The sequence below is a fragment of the Cyprinus carpio genome, chromosome A6, assembly GCF_018340385.1.
Source record: "Cyprinus carpio isolate SPL01 chromosome A6, ASM1834038v1, whole genome shotgun sequence".
NCBI classification, from domain to species: Eukaryota; Metazoa; Chordata; class Actinopteri; order Cypriniformes; family Cyprinidae; genus Cyprinus; species Cyprinus carpio.
Genome location: NC_056577.1, coordinates 2,340,616 through 2,358,797, shown reverse-complemented (window position 1 = coordinate 2,358,797; position 18,182 = coordinate 2,340,616). Strand labels below are relative to the sequence as shown.

The 18,182-nt window shown below is 38.2% G+C and overlaps 1 protein-coding gene across 1 annotated transcript; it reads right to left on the bottom strand.

Annotated features, from left to right (window-relative positions):
• Positions 1-16,052: 16,052 nt before the first annotated feature.
• Positions 16,053-17,972, bottom strand: LOC122145250. The gene is made up of 2 exons (XM_042757497.1): positions 17,863-17,972; positions 16,053-17,417 (listed from the first exon to the last, which is right to left on the bottom strand). Exons 1-2 carry the CDS (start codon positions 17,951-17,953, stop codon positions 16,174-16,176), a joined length of 1,335 nt encoding a protein of 444 aa, XP_042613431.1. The 5' UTR covers positions 17,954-17,972; the 3' UTR covers positions 16,053-16,173.
• Positions 17,973-18,182: the final 210 nt, after the last annotated feature.

Genomic DNA, 18,182 nt, shown 5'->3' with positions numbered 1-18,182 from the left:
GAATTAATAATAATTTATCCTAACATTTTTATCATTTAATTTTTTTTTCAACTGTGCATGATTTTTTAAACACAAAACCCCCAATTCGCTAATCCTCCCTTTTATATTAATTTAAAACTTACTCTAAAACTACATTTTGCCTGCGTTTGCCACCACCGAAAAGCGCAAGCGCCATATTTCAGCACCACGAACAGCTCCCTCGCAGATTGAAGACTAATGCATTATTGAGAGTCTATATCAAACAGCTCTAGGGTGCTGCTGTCTTTCTGCCTGCACTAAAGCCTCTAATATTTTAATGGCCGGAGGTGATGCCGCAGGTACAGATCCCAGCTGCTTCATGAGCCATATGTCAGCCGGTTTGCCTCATGGATCTATTAATCAGGAGATACTTCATCAACACAACTCAACAGCATCCCACCCTTAAAGTTCAGCTGCTACAAACAGCGACAACAAGAACACCGGCTTAACCCATTTAAGGCAAAAAGAAAAACACTCTGCGGAATGATGTGAAAGAGAAAAAAACATGAGCAATCGGGGAAAGTTAAAGATGTTGTATAGGGTTTTACACGGTTAAATGCATGAATTAATAGAGCAGTGAGAATGCTTCTGATCAAATCGTGATCATGAGTATCACTTCTAACCTTTGATAAAAAATACATTAATTTTAAAAATAAATTAAAATGATCTATTTTCTGCAGAAATCAACCCATCTAGATATTATAGATTTTTATTATTTTAAAATAATAGTTTTATTTAACTGACGAATAAATCAAATCCAACTGTGAACTTAAAATAAATAAATAAATAAATAAATACAATGATTAATCTTAGATTTATCCATGAGAGCCTCCCTACTGGCCTACAATTATTAAATTTGTGCGACTTAAATCTAAGGTATTTTACTAATGAATTCAGCCAATATGTAACGTTTTGTTATGCATATGATAAATTACAATATATTACTAAAAAATAAAAATAAACAAATTTAAATAAGCAAATAATGTATTATATGTCTACATGATGGCATTAACCATTTATTATTATTTTTTAAAAATGTAATTAACAATTTGGCCACTGTAGCAACTAGAGTAGCCCGTTTAATGCGAAAGACGTGCACTCAGGGCAAACGCGCGGCTCTGTATTGGTTCTAACAATGTCCATGAAGGATGGCCCGTGGACGGAAATGTCAAACAGGGGGTTGGGAGAGCGAATCCTCTGGATCTGTGTCAGGGGCGGATTTAGTGAATTGGGGGCCCCAGGCAAATATAGGAATGGGGCCCTATACATTTGCACACATTTACCTAGATCAACCCTCGAGGTCCTTTTTTTGTTGTGATGCTTGCTGCTGCACAATGGTGCCACATTGTTGTGTCCAATGTTTCTACATTTTTTATGTACATGTTCTAATGGGATTCTTTAATTTAAATTTATTCATTTAGCAGATACTTTTATTATTTCATGTTGTAGACCACGAAATAGAAATTGATTTACCGTTTTTTTTTTTAGTTTTAACATAAAACAAAATAAATTATAAAATGATAAACCTCACAACTGAAACTTTATATTTCTGGGATGAGTCAGAAGTATAAATTATTATATTATTTAAAACAGATTTATGTGAGTGAATATTCGCATTGGTCTGAACAAAAACTGCAGACTGGATTATTGAAAATGCACATTCATTCTCTGCCAGTAGGAGGTGCTTTTGGAGTCAGAAATATAGTGGTTTCCCCGGTAACAGCTCTAAACAAAACAGCTCAGCTCATAAATGGTACTTTATCAGGTAAAATGAAAATGTGAGTTACCAGCGTAAGTCTACATTTTATTTTAGTCATTTTAACTTAGGGCTGTCAATCAATTAAAATATATAATCACAATTAATGGCATGATTGTCATGAGTTAACTTGTGAATAATCGCAACTTATTTGCACATTTTTATCTGTTCTAAATCTACCTTAAATGAATATTTTCCCCATGGTTTCACAGACAAGGCTTAAGCTAGTCCCAGACTAAAATGCATGTTTGAGCTGTCTCAACTGAAAATATCTTGCTCTGACATATCTTAAAACTCATTGTTCTGTGTCAATATGCACACCTGTAACACTTTCTTTTAAGGCATTTTTGTAATGCAAAAATTAATTTATGCAATAAATGTTTATTATTAGTGAAACCAGTTAACAGAGCATGAAGAGTAGACATGTTTCATAGGTCATAGATGTTTTTCAAAGAACTTGTTCATGTCTATTAGACACATGAAAAAAAAAAAAAAAAAACAGAAATATAGCTTCCTATTACTTCTCTTTCTTTGCACTGAGCACTTTACACAAACCTGTTTGCATTTTCGCATGACAGGGCAGCTCACTTCTGAACATGCAAAATGTACATTTATTATTTATTATTACATTTGTTTGCCTCTCTGTGCCACATACTGTATTTTGATGCAGCTAAATTCTCAAAACTGTTTTCATTGATACATTCGACTGTTTGTTGTCAGACAAACGGGATGAATATGAAATAGTGACTGAAACGCGACCCATTAAGACTAACCAGCTCTCCCTTCCGAGAAGTTAATCTGCACAAAAATATATAATCGTGCCGTCGTCTGATAAAAATCAAATAGGCTACAGAATAGCTTGAAGACAATAGCTGTGCTGTGATTTCAGCTATACTTATATGTAAAATTAGAGAAGCAACATATCAGTGTTTTAACTGAAAGCGCAGCTCCTTTCAGCCGCGCGCTGAACGCAGAGAGAGAAGTGTGCGCGCGCTGGGAAAGAGGGACCTCGCGCTCGTGCGGCAGTCGGCTTTAGATGCATAAAATTTTATTTTGCTACAAGCTGGATACACAAGAAGCACGTTCAACTCGGACGCGCAGACGATTGTCGTGCATAAACACCGTAAACAGCAACCGTTCGCGTGTCCGCGCTTAATGCGCATCTCCTATATGAAAAGCATTAGGGGGCCCTTGGCTTTTGGGGGCCCAAGGCAGTCGCCTACCTTTGCCTAATGGGTAAGTCCGCCCCTGATCTGTGTTCATTTCCAACTTGTATTTATTCAGTGATCTGCAGCATCTCGCCAGCGACGAGGGGAGGCAGGCTGTTGACACAACGGCATATTTCAATCACAAGGGGTTCAGAGTCAGACCAAAAAGCTATTTGTTTAATAAATCCGTCATTTAAGTTGAAAAATATTTGATAAGCAAGGCTGACCCCCCTCCAAACCCACAGCGTTTACTGCAGCTGAGAGGAAATAGAGGTTAAAGTCTTTATGCAGATCAAAACCTGCTCGGTTCTCTGCATTTATCTGCGCATCAAATGCTGCTCTATCACAGACAGGTCGACTCCAGAAGTGAACACACCCTTCAAGAACAAACTGACAGAAATTAAAGAGCCAGCAAGGTTCCTGCCAAACAATATCCAGCTATAGCTTTAAGCACGTGAGAACTGCAGCTGATCCAACTCTCCCATTGGATTGTTAGAGTAGCTGTCAGTATGTTTCTTTATGATGGGCTGTATAAATGTCAAGTGCTTTCTCTCATCCTGTCTCTTTAACGCTCTCATGGCCTCGGGCCCTGCACTTTTTGACCTTCTATTGAACACATTCGCCCCTCATCATTATCCTCATTTTGCCTCTGGAGTTCATCGTTTGTTCCAGCAATCCCTCTTCACCAAAGCGTGGAGATATTTACAAACCAGCTCTGGGTGACACTGTTTACAAATGGGCCTTTCACACAGAGTTTTGAAGCCATTTGATTGCACATAGAGAGTGTGGAAAAAGTGTGGAGAAAATAGTGGAGATGTTATTATACATCTCTAAATCAATTAAAAAAAAAAAAAAAAATGAACAAAAGAAGCAAATATGCTTTCAAGTAGGAAAGAAAAATAGACAACAATGAGATGCATGGAGAACAAATGGATACTTTTGCTCCAGGCTCTTCCTTTACAAATTTCTCTGAGAAAACGATCCCAGTAATTTCACGTCTCTACTTTCAAAAGAGATCTCAAGAATGTCACAGACTGTGCTCAGATTTGTAAAAGTCTGCAATCAAAAGAGTTCAATAAGGATTCATCTGAAGACACATTTCTCTTCAAAGATCAAATTATATATCCAAATTAATTTTATAGCTCTCATTTGTGTTTATTTTTATTTTAGGAGAAAAATCTGAGACAATGTACTAAATCAAACTTAAGTAGTTAGTTAGTATGGAAAAATAGTGGAGTCAGATTTTTCCGAGAAAAAGACCCCAGGAATTTCTTATGTCTCTTCTTTCGAAAGAGATCTCAACAATGTTTCAAACTGTGCTCAGATTTGCCCAGATACCAATCAAGAATTCAAACATTTCTCATCCAAGACCGAATGATCTATACAAATGAACTTCAATTAATATTCTCACGTTATCTTAACAATTGTCTAAAACATTTGCGATCTGAGACAAGGTTGATGCTCAAATGAGTCTTAACTTAGAACTCCATTAAGCTATGAAAGAACACATTTTCTTCTTAATGCACAAAATCACATTTTCCAGTCAGATAGATAGATAGATAGATAAATGACAACGTCTTTAAAGTTTATAGACATTTTTAATATTTGACATAATTTTTACATTTATTTTTATTAATTATAATACCATGTCAAAATTATGTCACTACTGTACATCATAAGAGCCATATCATTTCAACTTTTTGTTTAATTCTGCTAACCCATTGATGATATTAAGATTATAGCAGTAGAATCATCAAACATTACTGCCTGTAGAATGACATCAAACAGCTCCAGCAGAAACTTCTACAGATCTTTACATGGGGAAAATAGGCAGCTGATCATTTATCCCAATGAATGGCTTATCGATCACAGATGTCTGCACGCAGAGGTAAAGATAGCCCTAATGCTATACATTATGCATGAAACATATCCCAAACAAGATCTGACAGGATGGGCCAATACTGTGTCACTATAAACTCATTGAGTCGTCACATTTCAATCTGGATAAGCGTGAACCACCGATGAATGACTGAATATATTCATCAGCCTGAGTCTAGAGGAAGTTTGAAACTTTGTGTGTGTGTTCCAAGCTTGAAGGCCATGTGTGTGTGTGTTGGCTGAGACGGAGGCTGTGTGTGTGTGTAGATAATGAGAGAAACGGTCTGGGCCACCCCTGTGCTCACCACCACACCATCAAATATTCATCAGTGTTGATTAAACAAGACACCGGCCGCAGATCTGGTGGCACTGCGCTAGAACGTCCAACCATATGCAAAAAGAGGAACGAAATGGATTGGAATGTCCTGCAGACTGAGGTCAGCAGGTGGATGTGACATCAGAATTACTGCAGCCTCACAGACGTGAGCTCAGACACGAGGATGATGATGGTGATGAGAGAGGACAGGAAATGAGAAGCCATGTGAGAACAGATGAGAGATGAGCACTCAAAGAGAGGGAATGAAATTAATAAAGAGAACGGATAAGAAGAAAAAAACAAACCTGATTTTTCAGTTTTTTTTTACTGTTTCTCTCTCTCTTTCTCTTTCTCTCTCTGTGTGGAATAAAAAAAAATTACACACAGATATTTTTTTATACAACAACAGTCTACAGTGACCATGGCTGTAAAACTCTAAATAAATAAATGTAATTTTTTAAATTTTCTATTCAATAAAGAATCCAATATATATTATATATATACATACATGTATATATATATATATATATATATATATATATATATATATATATATATATATATATATAAACAAATAAATACAAACATAAAAGGAATAGTTCACCCAAAAATAAATTTTTTAAAGGTGCCATGTGTAAAAATATAAAAAAAATAAAAAAATAAAATGAGTTTTTTAAAGGTGCCATGTGTAAAAATTGAGGTAAAAATATCCAAAAAATGACCTACACGCATCAAAAGAATGAGAAGAAATAAGGGCGATGATGTCATTAAAAAAATGTCAAGTTATAGTGCTGCAGAGATATCAACCTTAATTAGCATTAGCATTACTAGCCACGGCCCGACAGGTGTCGTAATACCAGTTTCGGCCATGGGAGGCGATATGCGGGCAACATAACCACCAGCCAACCTGCAATACACGAATAACTCGCACGGCTTGTGGGCGTACTTGAAGCTGATGTCAAGCAACCGCGCTCGGAATCACAAATCAAATCCGATAAGAAAAGGAGCCGAAACAGAGTAAACATCGGCACTGCTTTCCATCGCTGGAGACAACTGATGGACTTGAAAGAAATGAGCTTCGACTCCGAACTTGCAACATTTCTTTTGGATTGGTAAGTAAGATGCTGTTAGTATTTCGCTAGAAGTTTGTTTTATATGTTTGCGTATTTTTTTTCGGGAAGTTATAACATAGAAATGTATCGAAGGCTGTTCGATAAACGTGCTAATGTTAGCGATGGCTAACCGTAGCTGCGTTTGATAGTAAGCTAGCTATAACTTACCCACAGATCCGATCCGGTTTTCACCTGTTATCTACCAAAGCCCGTCTCTACCAAGCTGATGCTAAAATGTAACATTACCTAAGAAGCTTGAAATGTCTTCGATGATAATGAACCCGAGAGAGAGAGAGAGAGAGAGAGAGAGAGAGAGAGAGAGAGAGACCCGGCCGCGCGCGCACTCACTCACTATATTCAGAGCGGTCAAGTTTTTGAAAGCGTGTGAAAAGAGTCAGTTGCGTGTGTCTCACGGTGAATGCTTGAGAGTTGGCAGCTCTGGTTACGTTGGTTGGCGCTAGCTTGGTCAACATCAGCTGTCTGATGTTGACCAATGATGTTGACAGAATGCTGTCTGTCAAATTAATTTAATTCAAATAATGTGTATATACAATTCAAAATGTAATATGAACAAAACGAATATGAACATATTCACTGGTAAAGGTGAAGGGGAGTAGCTTGAAGATGTCATATTTCAAAATCACTTGACATCACCCAACGTTCCTCTGGAGGCAAAACGTCCTTTAGGCTTCGGCTATGGCTCTAGGGTTGTTGAGAAGGTAGGGGCGGAGCATAGAGACTATGCCGTTTCTCGTTTGTTACTCTAGAGTAGACCAATTCACTTTATTGAGGCATACTGCCCCCATCTGGTATGGAATGTGGAGTATGACTTGATTTTTTTGCCAGACATTACACATGGCTCCTTTAAAGCATAAGAGACAAAAACAGCCCCAACTTTTGAACGCTACTTTATTTAAAACATAAACCAGTTTGTTCTGATCCTTGTTTACAAGCTTAATTATGCAAGTTATAGGTACATTTGCATGTACATAATTTCACCAGTAGGTGGCGACAAGTGACTATCTTTATGAGTGAGTCATTGAATCATTTACACAACCGATTCGTTCAAATGCACCAATTCATTTAAAGGAAAACGCCACCGTTTTTCCATATTCCACTATGGTCTTCCCTCGACTTAGGCAAGTTGATACGTTCTCCATAATCCAACAGAGCCATACATCAGCTGTTTTGCGCATTGGCTGTGAAAGTACTGACGTAATCATATAGCCATCATCATCCCGATTTAAATCCTAAACATCAAACGTTTGATAATAATCGGGGCTGCCCCATTTTGTGTGCGAGCAGATCCGGAGGTGCAAGATTCAATCGGTGAATGCCTCACATTACCAGAAAATACGCGCCGAACATAGGGACCGATCGAGTTGCTCGAAAAGATGTTTGCTCCGATTCTAAGGAGGGGGAAATCGGAGCTAAATCGGGCTAAAATCCTGTAGTGTGAGCCAGGCCTTACACAAGTTAGTATGGTGACACAAAATAAAACGTGGCGATTTTCTTAGTGGATAAAATATGATAACTATAATGTATGGCGGAAGAGCACTTTGCAGGACTTCGACCTCAGGAGTGATGATATTACTGCGCCGAGGTTGAACTGCTGCAAAGTGCTCTCAGGAGTGATGATATTACTGCGCTGAGGTCGACGTGCTGTGAAGTGCTCTTCCGCCATACATTATAGCTACAGTGATTGATTGCACGCACTGAGACAGGAGAGGTACGTATCAGCTTGTCTAAATTGAGGGAAGAACATAGTGGAATATGGAAAAACGGTGGAATTTTCCTTTAAGGAATGAAACAAGTGACTGTAGTGAGTCACTGAGTCATTTACTCAAATGATTTTTTCACACATACTGATTCATTCAAGGAATAAAAAAGGTCTGTTTTTATGAATAAGTAACTGAATCATTTACTAAACCAATTTGTTCAAAAACTAGGAATTCAGGAACAAAACAAGTGACTCTTAGTAAAAATAATTGACAGCCAATTCTTTTTGAAGTTTTGCAGACATGGTCATTATGAACTGTAATTATATGCAAAAGAGATTCATCAGAAATTCATCAGAAAATGTCCTTTTCATACACAGCCGTAGTCATATACAGCAGGTGTTACATTTGATTTGAATGCTATAGTGAAGAGTAAAGTTTTTAGGCATTGATGATTTAATTGCTGGGTGAACTGTTTCTTTATGAAGAACGCAGTGGAGGAGAGGATCAGGCCGAGGACAGGAGTGAACTTGACAGGACAGGAATAGTGGAATAGATGGGTGGAAAAAAATGAATTGAAAAGAAGAAGAGAGGAGAAGAGAGGTCGGTCACTCCCGAGCACATTAAATATTTCATGAGATGTGTGGTTCAGCAGAGACAGGAAAGAGCGTGGTCAGAGAGGTTAGCCCAACTCATTTACAGCACCAGAGAGAACAAGAGTGAGAGAGAGAAAGAGAGAGAGAGAGAGGGAGAGAGAGAACATTAAGAGTAAGATGTGTGTTTTAGTACTGTCACTCAGCACTCGATCATACATTACAACAATTATTTGCTATTTGGGAGAGAAAAACTCTCAAAACATGACAAAGTTTAAACCATCAGAGTGGTTTGACTGGTTATGCCTTCTTATTCTGCATTGTTTGTGTTACAAACATGAATCAGTCCCCAAATCAATCATTTTGTTGAAAAGACATGTGTTGTTACTTTTACTTTGATGGTAGCCATTGAGTTCTATTGTATGAAAAAAAAAAAAAAAAAAGTAAAGTAATAAATAAAAGTAAATCAGATCAGTAAGCAACCACCTGGCAATGCCCAGGCAACCACACAGAACACCTTAGCAACCGCATAGCAACTGTTTAATGACCACCCAGAACAGCCGCTGCATAGCAACACTCTGACAACCATCATTCATATTTTTTGCATAAAACGTAAAATGTTGCTTGAATTTAATATTTATTAAATTAATCAAAGATTTTCCTGTTTTGTTTGTTGAACTCTGTGACATCATTCATGAGTCTGTGCATGAATTCATATTCTGATCATGAATTATTAAAAAACAATATTTTAAATATTTGGAAGGTTATTAAGAAGATGTTCATGAATAATTGATCATGTCTCCGATGTCAGCAACAGTGTTTGTTTTGATCTGTGACAGTTTGTGTGTCAGGACAATTATATTGAATTGACCCATAAAAATGTTGCTATACTGTATGTGTAATGTATGCATGCCGAAAAATAAACATCTTAAGGAAAAGAATTGTGAAGAGTTGTTTTTTCCCCCATAATGCATATTCTAAATATTTCTAAAAACTTGTTGGTAGGTGTGGGTAAAACCAGAAAAGACCTACATTGTGGGGACATTCCAATGACTAAATAAATATAAAATAATGTCTTAATAAAAATGCTAAATGGTTTAAATAATAAATAAATAAATAAATAAATATGTTTTTTTACAAAAAATATATTTTTTAATAAATTAGATACTATATTTAATAAATGAATAAACTAATAAAAAAGTAATACATGAATAAATATTTTATATAAACAATTTATAATAAAATAATGTAAAACTAAAATAAATTTAATAATATTTAAATAAATAAATAAATAAATGATTGCTTGCTTGTTTGATTGATTGATTGATTTGACCTAAGAGGTAGGGTTAGTCTGTATAATTCAAAAGAAAACCAGTGGGCATCTATGGTTTGTGCTCATTTAGGTAAAAATGCATGGGTATTTGTGAGGGTGAGTGTGTGATCTCATTAACATCCTGCTGCCAGACTGAAATTTCATCCATTAGATCCTGTTACACATTACTTAGACACACACACACACACACACACACACACACACACACACACACACACACACACACACACACACACACACACACACACACACACATAGAATTACACTCGAGATGGTCAGCTAAATCTTTGAGCAGTTCCTCTACAGGCCATTGTTCCAGTGCACGTTAAATGCACATTAATTCTGACAAACCCCTCAGACTGCACACGTGAAGGAAATCTTTGGCCAAATATAGCATCACTTTCCAGCACTGCTTCGCATGGCAGGACCAAACCAGAGAAGACACCTGCAACACCCTGAAACACACACACGGCTGCAGTTCATTCCCAGTCATTTTCGTCTTGTCTTATCAGCCCGTCATCCTGACAGACCATCATTGATTAGCATGTTGGTTCTGTGTCTGGGCGAGACAGCCGCGGGTCATTGGGAGTGAGAACTGTCTCTAACCAGAGCCCACCAGGGACACCTCGAGCCCCCCTGATGTCTGAGACTGACAGGTAAGACTGGAGCCCCGGTGAGCTGGATTTACCCTCGTGTTCTTGCAATGCCTGCCCAATGCTCCCCTAATGCCGGTCAACCTGATCAAGCTGTCAGGGTGAGGGCAGGAAATGAAGGTGAATGAGAGGTCAGATTGACACCAACAACATCATCAGTGGACCATCTGACATACACTACACTCAGTGTCTGATAGACTCCAGAAATGATTCATTAAATCTGAAGTGTGTAAATTTTGCATCACTAGTGACAATAAATAGAATTGCAAAAAACGTAACTGTTTTCAAACAAGTTTCCAGAACACTCCCCTCATCTGCCATTGGCCAAGCAACCACATAGCCCCACCCCTAACTCACACTATTGGTTTAGACAATGTTACACTGTAAAAAAAAATATTTTTTTAATTTACTGGAGTATGTTTTACAAGTAAATACTATTTCAGTCGATTTAATTCAATGTTACTTGCCGTTTCTTTGTGAAATTTACCACTAATTTCTGAGTAAAATCCATTTTAAAGTAAATTGTACAACCTGCACTTAAAGTAGAAGCCCAAAATCCAAATTATACTAAGGTTTTTATGTGTCTTGAATTGTATTTCACAGCAATTAGTTTGTCCACAAAGTGGCAACATTGGCCCGAGCTGTTGTTTCACAACCAAAATAGAAAAGGATGAGACGAAGTGTGCCGCACACCTCCTGAAAAGTGAAGGCAAAACATTTTGATCACTATTTAGTGGCTGGCTGTCATAAACTCGCTCTCTCCATGTAAATGAATCTAAATTTGATTATAATCAAATTACACTTCAAATACATTTTCCAGATGTTTCTGTCATTTTAGGTAGTTTTAGGTAGTATCATGCTGCTGTATGTTCAAGCGTATGCTGTATGTCCAACTATCTACTATGCAATTTCGAATGCATCCTATGTGTTTGGCATTACAGATACACTTAGCATTCACATCAAAACTGAAGTATGCTTTGGGCTTAAGCGCAAGTGTAATAGAGAGTTAAAAAAGCGGAAAAGTGAAGCTCAAATTTTCATTCACTTGAATTCTTTGGTACCAGTTAGGGATATGCCGGTATCAAATTTTCCTGTTGCGATTAATTGATAATGTTTTGTCACGGTATACGGTATTATCACGGTATTGAAATTAAGTTTTAAAAAAGTGGTCATAATACAGTAAAACAGGTTAAATAACTTTTTTCTTATAACAAAAATAACTGAACATTTAAATACAATAAAGCAATACAAAAATATATTTAAAGTTAAAAATTTTACACATTAAAGTGCAAAAGAACTTTAAAGACCCATAGGTATCACTTTACAATAAGACCTCATTAGTTAACCTTAGTTAATGCATTAACATTCACAATGAGCAGTAGCTACATTTGCTACAGAAGTTACTAATCTTTGTTAAAAAAATACAAGTCTTAGCTCATGTTAGCTCATTAAATAACAAAGTTGCAACTTTCGATTTTAACAATGTGTTATTAAAAATTGGAATACCTAAGGTTAATGAATGTTCAGAAGAATTTTTCATTGGCAGTTTGTAACTAATGAACCCTAATGTAAAGTGTTAATGAACAATAAAGAATCAAAACACTTTCAAACAATATCCAGGACATGTTGTAGTCCAGATTAAAATGGAAAAAAAAATTTTATGGAAATATATAAATATTATTTTATATTATTTAAATGTTTAGAAAGTAGCAGCTGTTTTTATTTATGGGGTTTCCAGGGTAAGGGCTGGATTTCCTGCAGTTTAGCGCCATCTGCTGTCAGAGAGTGAATGTGCTTTCATTCAGCGCATCTCTGACGTTCCTCCATGTGCTTCTCGTGCGTGCTTGTTTACATCAGGGTTCACATGCCTTTAAAGCAGCATACAACGGTGTTGTGCATTTTGACCAGTTGATGGGAAAAGTATTCTTAAAATGCATTTCAAATTCTGAATAATTTGTAATATATAATTATTCTCTGTATTTGGAAGTGCCCACGATAACAATACCGTGCATATTCATTACCGTGATATATCGCATTACCGAATTAAGTCTAGTACCAATATGTGTTACTTGAATTGTAAAGTTAAATATTTTGTGTTTAAAGTTAAATCGTCTTTTAGAGGTGGGGCTACTTTTCTAGGTGGATGAACTTCTGGTATAGAGCTTGGGAAACTACGTCACTGCGCATTGCATTCTGGGTAGTCGCGGCCATGTTTGGGGACACGCTCGTCACCTGTCAATATATTAGTACACAGCGATAATAAATAGGAATAACAATGGACCGAACAATGAACAAGTGTAAGATTACATATAAAGAAAAACTCAAGAAGGAAGCAAAGTTGCGGTACTTAGAAAAAATCAAGACAATCAACGAACTCGATCCGTACGAACACAAAGAATGGTCTGATGATCTTAACGAGCTGCCGCACGTAACCTTCCCCGATGTATTTTCATACCTTGTTTATAGTGTCAGTGCGTACACATCTGATCAATTTAAAAATTATAAATCTCTCGAATCCCACTTGCAATTTACAAATGGATGGGTGCAGGACCTTCAGATTTTCCGCGTCAACGAGCAGAAAAAACGGTTGTTCGCACAAAGGTACGTTATGTAATAAAACACATTTCTATCACTCTTAACATCAGCAGCATATGTTTAGTCTTGAGTTTGATTCGCTGGCTGGCTGCCCACGGGGTGTGTGTGTTCACGGGGCTGTGCAATTAATCACATGGGAATCAATCTGCAGTAATGAACGCAATAATGCCTAATTGTCAGGGAACTGTGGCTCTGTGTAGTAAATGCCGCTCCCTCTGAAAGCAGGTAATGAAGATTTAATACAAATCACTGAACAGACTCTAATGATAATAATCGCACACCACTAATTTCACAGCACTTCTGTGTGTGTGTGTGTGTGTGTGTGTGTGTGTGTGTGTGTCTAGTGTGAGGCCTTATTCATATAACATGATTTGAGATATTTGTCTTGTTAATCATTCATTTTGTACTTACCTTAGTATTTTCTATATATAATAGGTTTTGCACTCTCAACGCCTTAATGAACCTCCACTCAAGCCATGGGTAATCCTCAGCTCCAGTGGCCAAGTAGAGTGTGCACACTGCACATGCATGGCTGGCATAGCAGAGTCTTGCACACATGTTGGGGCTCTCCTTTTTAAAATCGAAGCAGCAGTTCGGATACGGGGGACCAAGACTGTCACTGATGTTCCAGCTTACTGGATGATGCCCGCTAACGTTGATAAGGTCCAAGCAGAAGTGGGCCACAAGATCGACTTCACCACTGGTGCAGCTAAGAGAGTGGCACTTTACAAGTGCATCAGTGGAGAGAGGGGAATGTCAGGGATACGTACTCATTTAGGCTCCACGAGTCATTGTGCACATGAGCCCACACTTTCAGACCTGTCACCCCTGCTTCAGATTTTGCACACTCACAGCAAGGCCGTTTGTCTTTCTGGGATGGAGGAGTATTACCATCATTATATCGACCCAGTTAAGCCACATGTATTGCCAAAGTCCCTACAGCATCTTCGTGACCCAGGAAAGGATGGATGCGATCTACCCGTCCTGTTCCAGCATTGCAACACCCTCACACACCTGTTAGCAGTAACAGAGACACAGGCAGCTGCAATTGAAGCTCAGACGAGACTGCAACATCAATCATCTGTCTGGTACACATCAAGAGCAGGAAGAATAACAGCTTCCAATATGCATGCCGTTATGTCCACTAGTGTTGAGAAACCAGCCACATCAACTGTGTCAATAGTGTGCTATCCCAAAAAAAACAGCAACCTCAGCTGCCATCAGATGGGGGATAGACAATGAAGGAACAGCAAGGCAGGTCTATGTCACAATGGCAGCACCTCACCACACAAACCTAAAAGTGGAGCAATGTGGATTTATCATAAATCCATTATTTCCTGAGGTTGGGGCATCACCTGATGGTCTCATTCACTGCACATGTTGTGGGAAAGGCTGTCTGGAAATCAAATGCACATTTAAGCACCGCAACAACTCCATCCTGCAGGCTTGTGCAGATGACAGCACTTTCTGTCTCCCGGGTAACTGATGGGAAGTTACACTTGAAACAGACACACATGTACTACAGCCAAGTACAAACACAGATCTTCGTTACTGGATCACAGTTTTGTGACTTTGTTGTGTGGACAGAGAAAGACTGTGTTGTGGTTCGGGTCTTACCAGATGCAGACTACTGGACAACACTTCTAAAGAGGGCACAGGAGTTCTTCCACAAAGTTTCTCTACCTGAGCTTGTTTCTTGTTACTATACTCAACAAGCCTCCACAAAGACACCTGTTTCAACAGAGTTACAGCCATCTCGCACAAAAAGAACAAGAACACATACATGTGAGAACGTGAAAAGACTCTGGTGCATTTGAAAAGGGCCTGAAGATCTAGATGACATGGTGGCTTGTGACAATGAGAATTGTGTAGTCCAGTGGTTCCACCTCAGCTGTGTGGGACTCAGTCAGGCACCTTCAGAAACTGAGTCATGGCTTTGTACCTCCTGTACACACTGACACGTTGGAGTGTGTTTTTGTACTTATAGTTGTCTTGAATTAATTAGTTTTAAATAATTTTCTATTTACCTTTTTTTCCACTTATTGCATTATGTTCTTGATAATTAAAGATTATACTATTACATGTTACACCTGTTGTATTTGCACAACAGTTACACTGAACTTCTAACTTTAATTGTTTTTCTATTTAACTTTTTACTATCAATGTTCTTTATACTTTAAGGTTATACTTACATTTTACACCTGTTGTATTTGCACTACACTTGCACTGAACCTCTAAATTTAATTGTTTTTCCATTTAACTTCAACTTATTGCATTATCTTTTCTTGATACTTGAAGGTTAGACTGTTGTTACACGTTACTCCTTTTGTATTAGCACTACAAGTGCACTTAATGTATAAATTAAATAATTGTTTTTCTATTTAATTTTTTTACTTATTGCCTTACATGTGGTCTTGATACTTGTTTACCTAATTATCTTTGTGTTTTACACTGCCCCTTTACCTGTTTTATATGCGTTACTGTAAACCAGGGTTATTCAAATCTTACCCTCGAGGGCCAGTGCACTGCAGAGTTTAGCTCCAACCCTCTCACCTACCTGTGATTTTCTAACGATCCTGAAGACACTGATTAGCATGCTCAGGTGTGTTTGATCAGGGTTGGAGCTAAACTCTGCAGTGCACTGGCCCTCGAGGGTAAGATTTGAATAACCCCGCTATAAACTGTACACATTTACGTCAGTGTGTTATGATGCACAAATAAAGCGATACAAAATTAATCAATTTCACTGTTTATTATTGTAACAGGTGGTATGCAATATGCATAACACTAATAATGCAGGATATGCGTGTTTACATATTTACATGTGTGTGTATACAGTATATACACATTAATATTTCTTAATTTATACACGCATGCATGTGTATTTATATATATACACACTTAGATATACACAGTACACAAACATTGATAAACACAAACTTTGATTTTTTTGGATGTGATTAATTGTGGTCAAATAATTTGACAGCCATAGTTTATGGTTTCATGACAACGCTGGGGCACATATTAGTCAGGGCACAGCATACAGTCACTATCTTGTCCAGGAACGTCATGTCTTCACCTTGACATGGGAGTACCATACTGACTGGTACAATTCCATTCAGTATGGTGTACTTTGTGCGTACACATCCAATCACCCTCTCCACATGGACCCTGAGGTGAGCTATCCGGCGTGTTTCCTCCACATCTTTTGCATCCAGCTGGCTGCGTCCTCTTGTGAATGCAGGTATTTTCACTTCTGCACACACGAGTCCAACACTGTCTCTGATGTCAAATCCACGATCTGCCAACACCAAGTCTCCAGGTAATAGTTTATTAAGAAGGCCACTATTCTCAGTCACATGTTTGTCACTGACACGACCTCCCCAACCTTGGGAAATGAAAGAGATAGAGCCTCGTGGTGTAATGCCAATGAGGTACTTTAGGGTGTGATGGTGTTTGTAGTGGGAAAATGTCTGTGCTCTAGCTTTGAGATTTGATGCTCTTTCAATGCGAATTTCAAAGCAGTCCACAATAACTGCTACTCGATTGCCAAAAGCCTCTACAAACTGATGTGGCATGGTGGCGTGTAAGCAGTGTCTCTCCGGCCAGTGCACCAAGGGTTTGAGATGTCTAAACATTGTACCTATGGTATCTCTGAATGTGGTGGACACAGTCTTTCGATCCACAGAGAAGAGGTATGCAATGTGCTGAATTGGGAGATTCAGCCTGAGGCGCATAAGTGTTAAAAGGAGCATTTGAAAAGGTGAGAGTTTTCGGCCACTCTTTGGCAGGCTGAGAAGAAGCTGTGTCAGCACACCCATCAGAAGAGCAAGACATGGAAGCCCAGTGTAGTACTTCACCTTAGCATCATCATCTTTAAAAGAATCCTCATCCATTCTCTTTTGGGCGAGCTCTTCCTTCAGTCTCCTGTTCTCCTCCAACAAACGGTTAATTTCACCACGCCTGCAGCTACAAAGATGGCATTCCTGCTGTTCTGCAACGTTGTTATTTGAGCCTGTGTCGTCCATTTGTGAGGCATCATTTGCTGTTGCAGTTTCATCCATCTGGCCAGCTACATGTAGTGGTGCAGGTGCAGCATTATCCCCTGTGACAGCTTGCAGTCTCCTTATACTCCGGTTAAACCGCCCAGAGTGCGTTGCTTTAACTTCTTTGTGCCCGAGATGCAACGATGGCACCCAGTCAGGATCACACTCCAGCATTTCATAGGCTGGTTTGCCTAAAAATAAAAGATACAATTATTTTATTGGTTATGTAGTTATTCAGCCAGTTACCAGCGATTATCAAGATTGTGGGTAAAGATGAGGGAAGGACTCAAACAGAAAGCAAAGGGCTTTATTGAATAATAAAGCAAAGCAAAGCAAAACAAAATAAAACAGCAGACACGAGAACACAACCAACGAAAACGAGACAAGAGCGTATGGTGAGGAAATGAAAATTTAACACACAGAGGAGAGCGCACGCACGTTCACACAAAAACAATATACACCAGTGTCAGGGCTCTGTCACATAACCAAGAATAAACCAGACCAAAGTGACAACCCTGACAATAATAAAGTTAAGTTAATAAAGTTTGCGGTGTAACAACAACTCCATTGCTAGTGGTAAAAAAATAAAAAAAAAATACAACAACAAAAGTTAAACGTGTTTTGTTTATAACTTACCTTTGTGAAAATGCCGTGAACAAACAAGCGTGTTTCGGGAAATATTGTTGAAGGTGATGGTTTTCCTTCTTACTGCCGCTAACCAAGCCATGCGACGCCGCTTTGTTAACTCAGAGAAATTACACAAAAAGCTCTCACCACAGTAACGAAATCTTAAACTGTACAACTCCGTTTGAAATTCTTTTTCCATGCCGGTCGTGAGTGCGAGTATGGCAGTTAATTACACAACAAGCTTTCACCATTGTAACGTGTTGTTTAACTGTACAAAGCAAACAAAACCGTCAATTAACAATTCAATACAGTACATTCAGCAGCGTCCG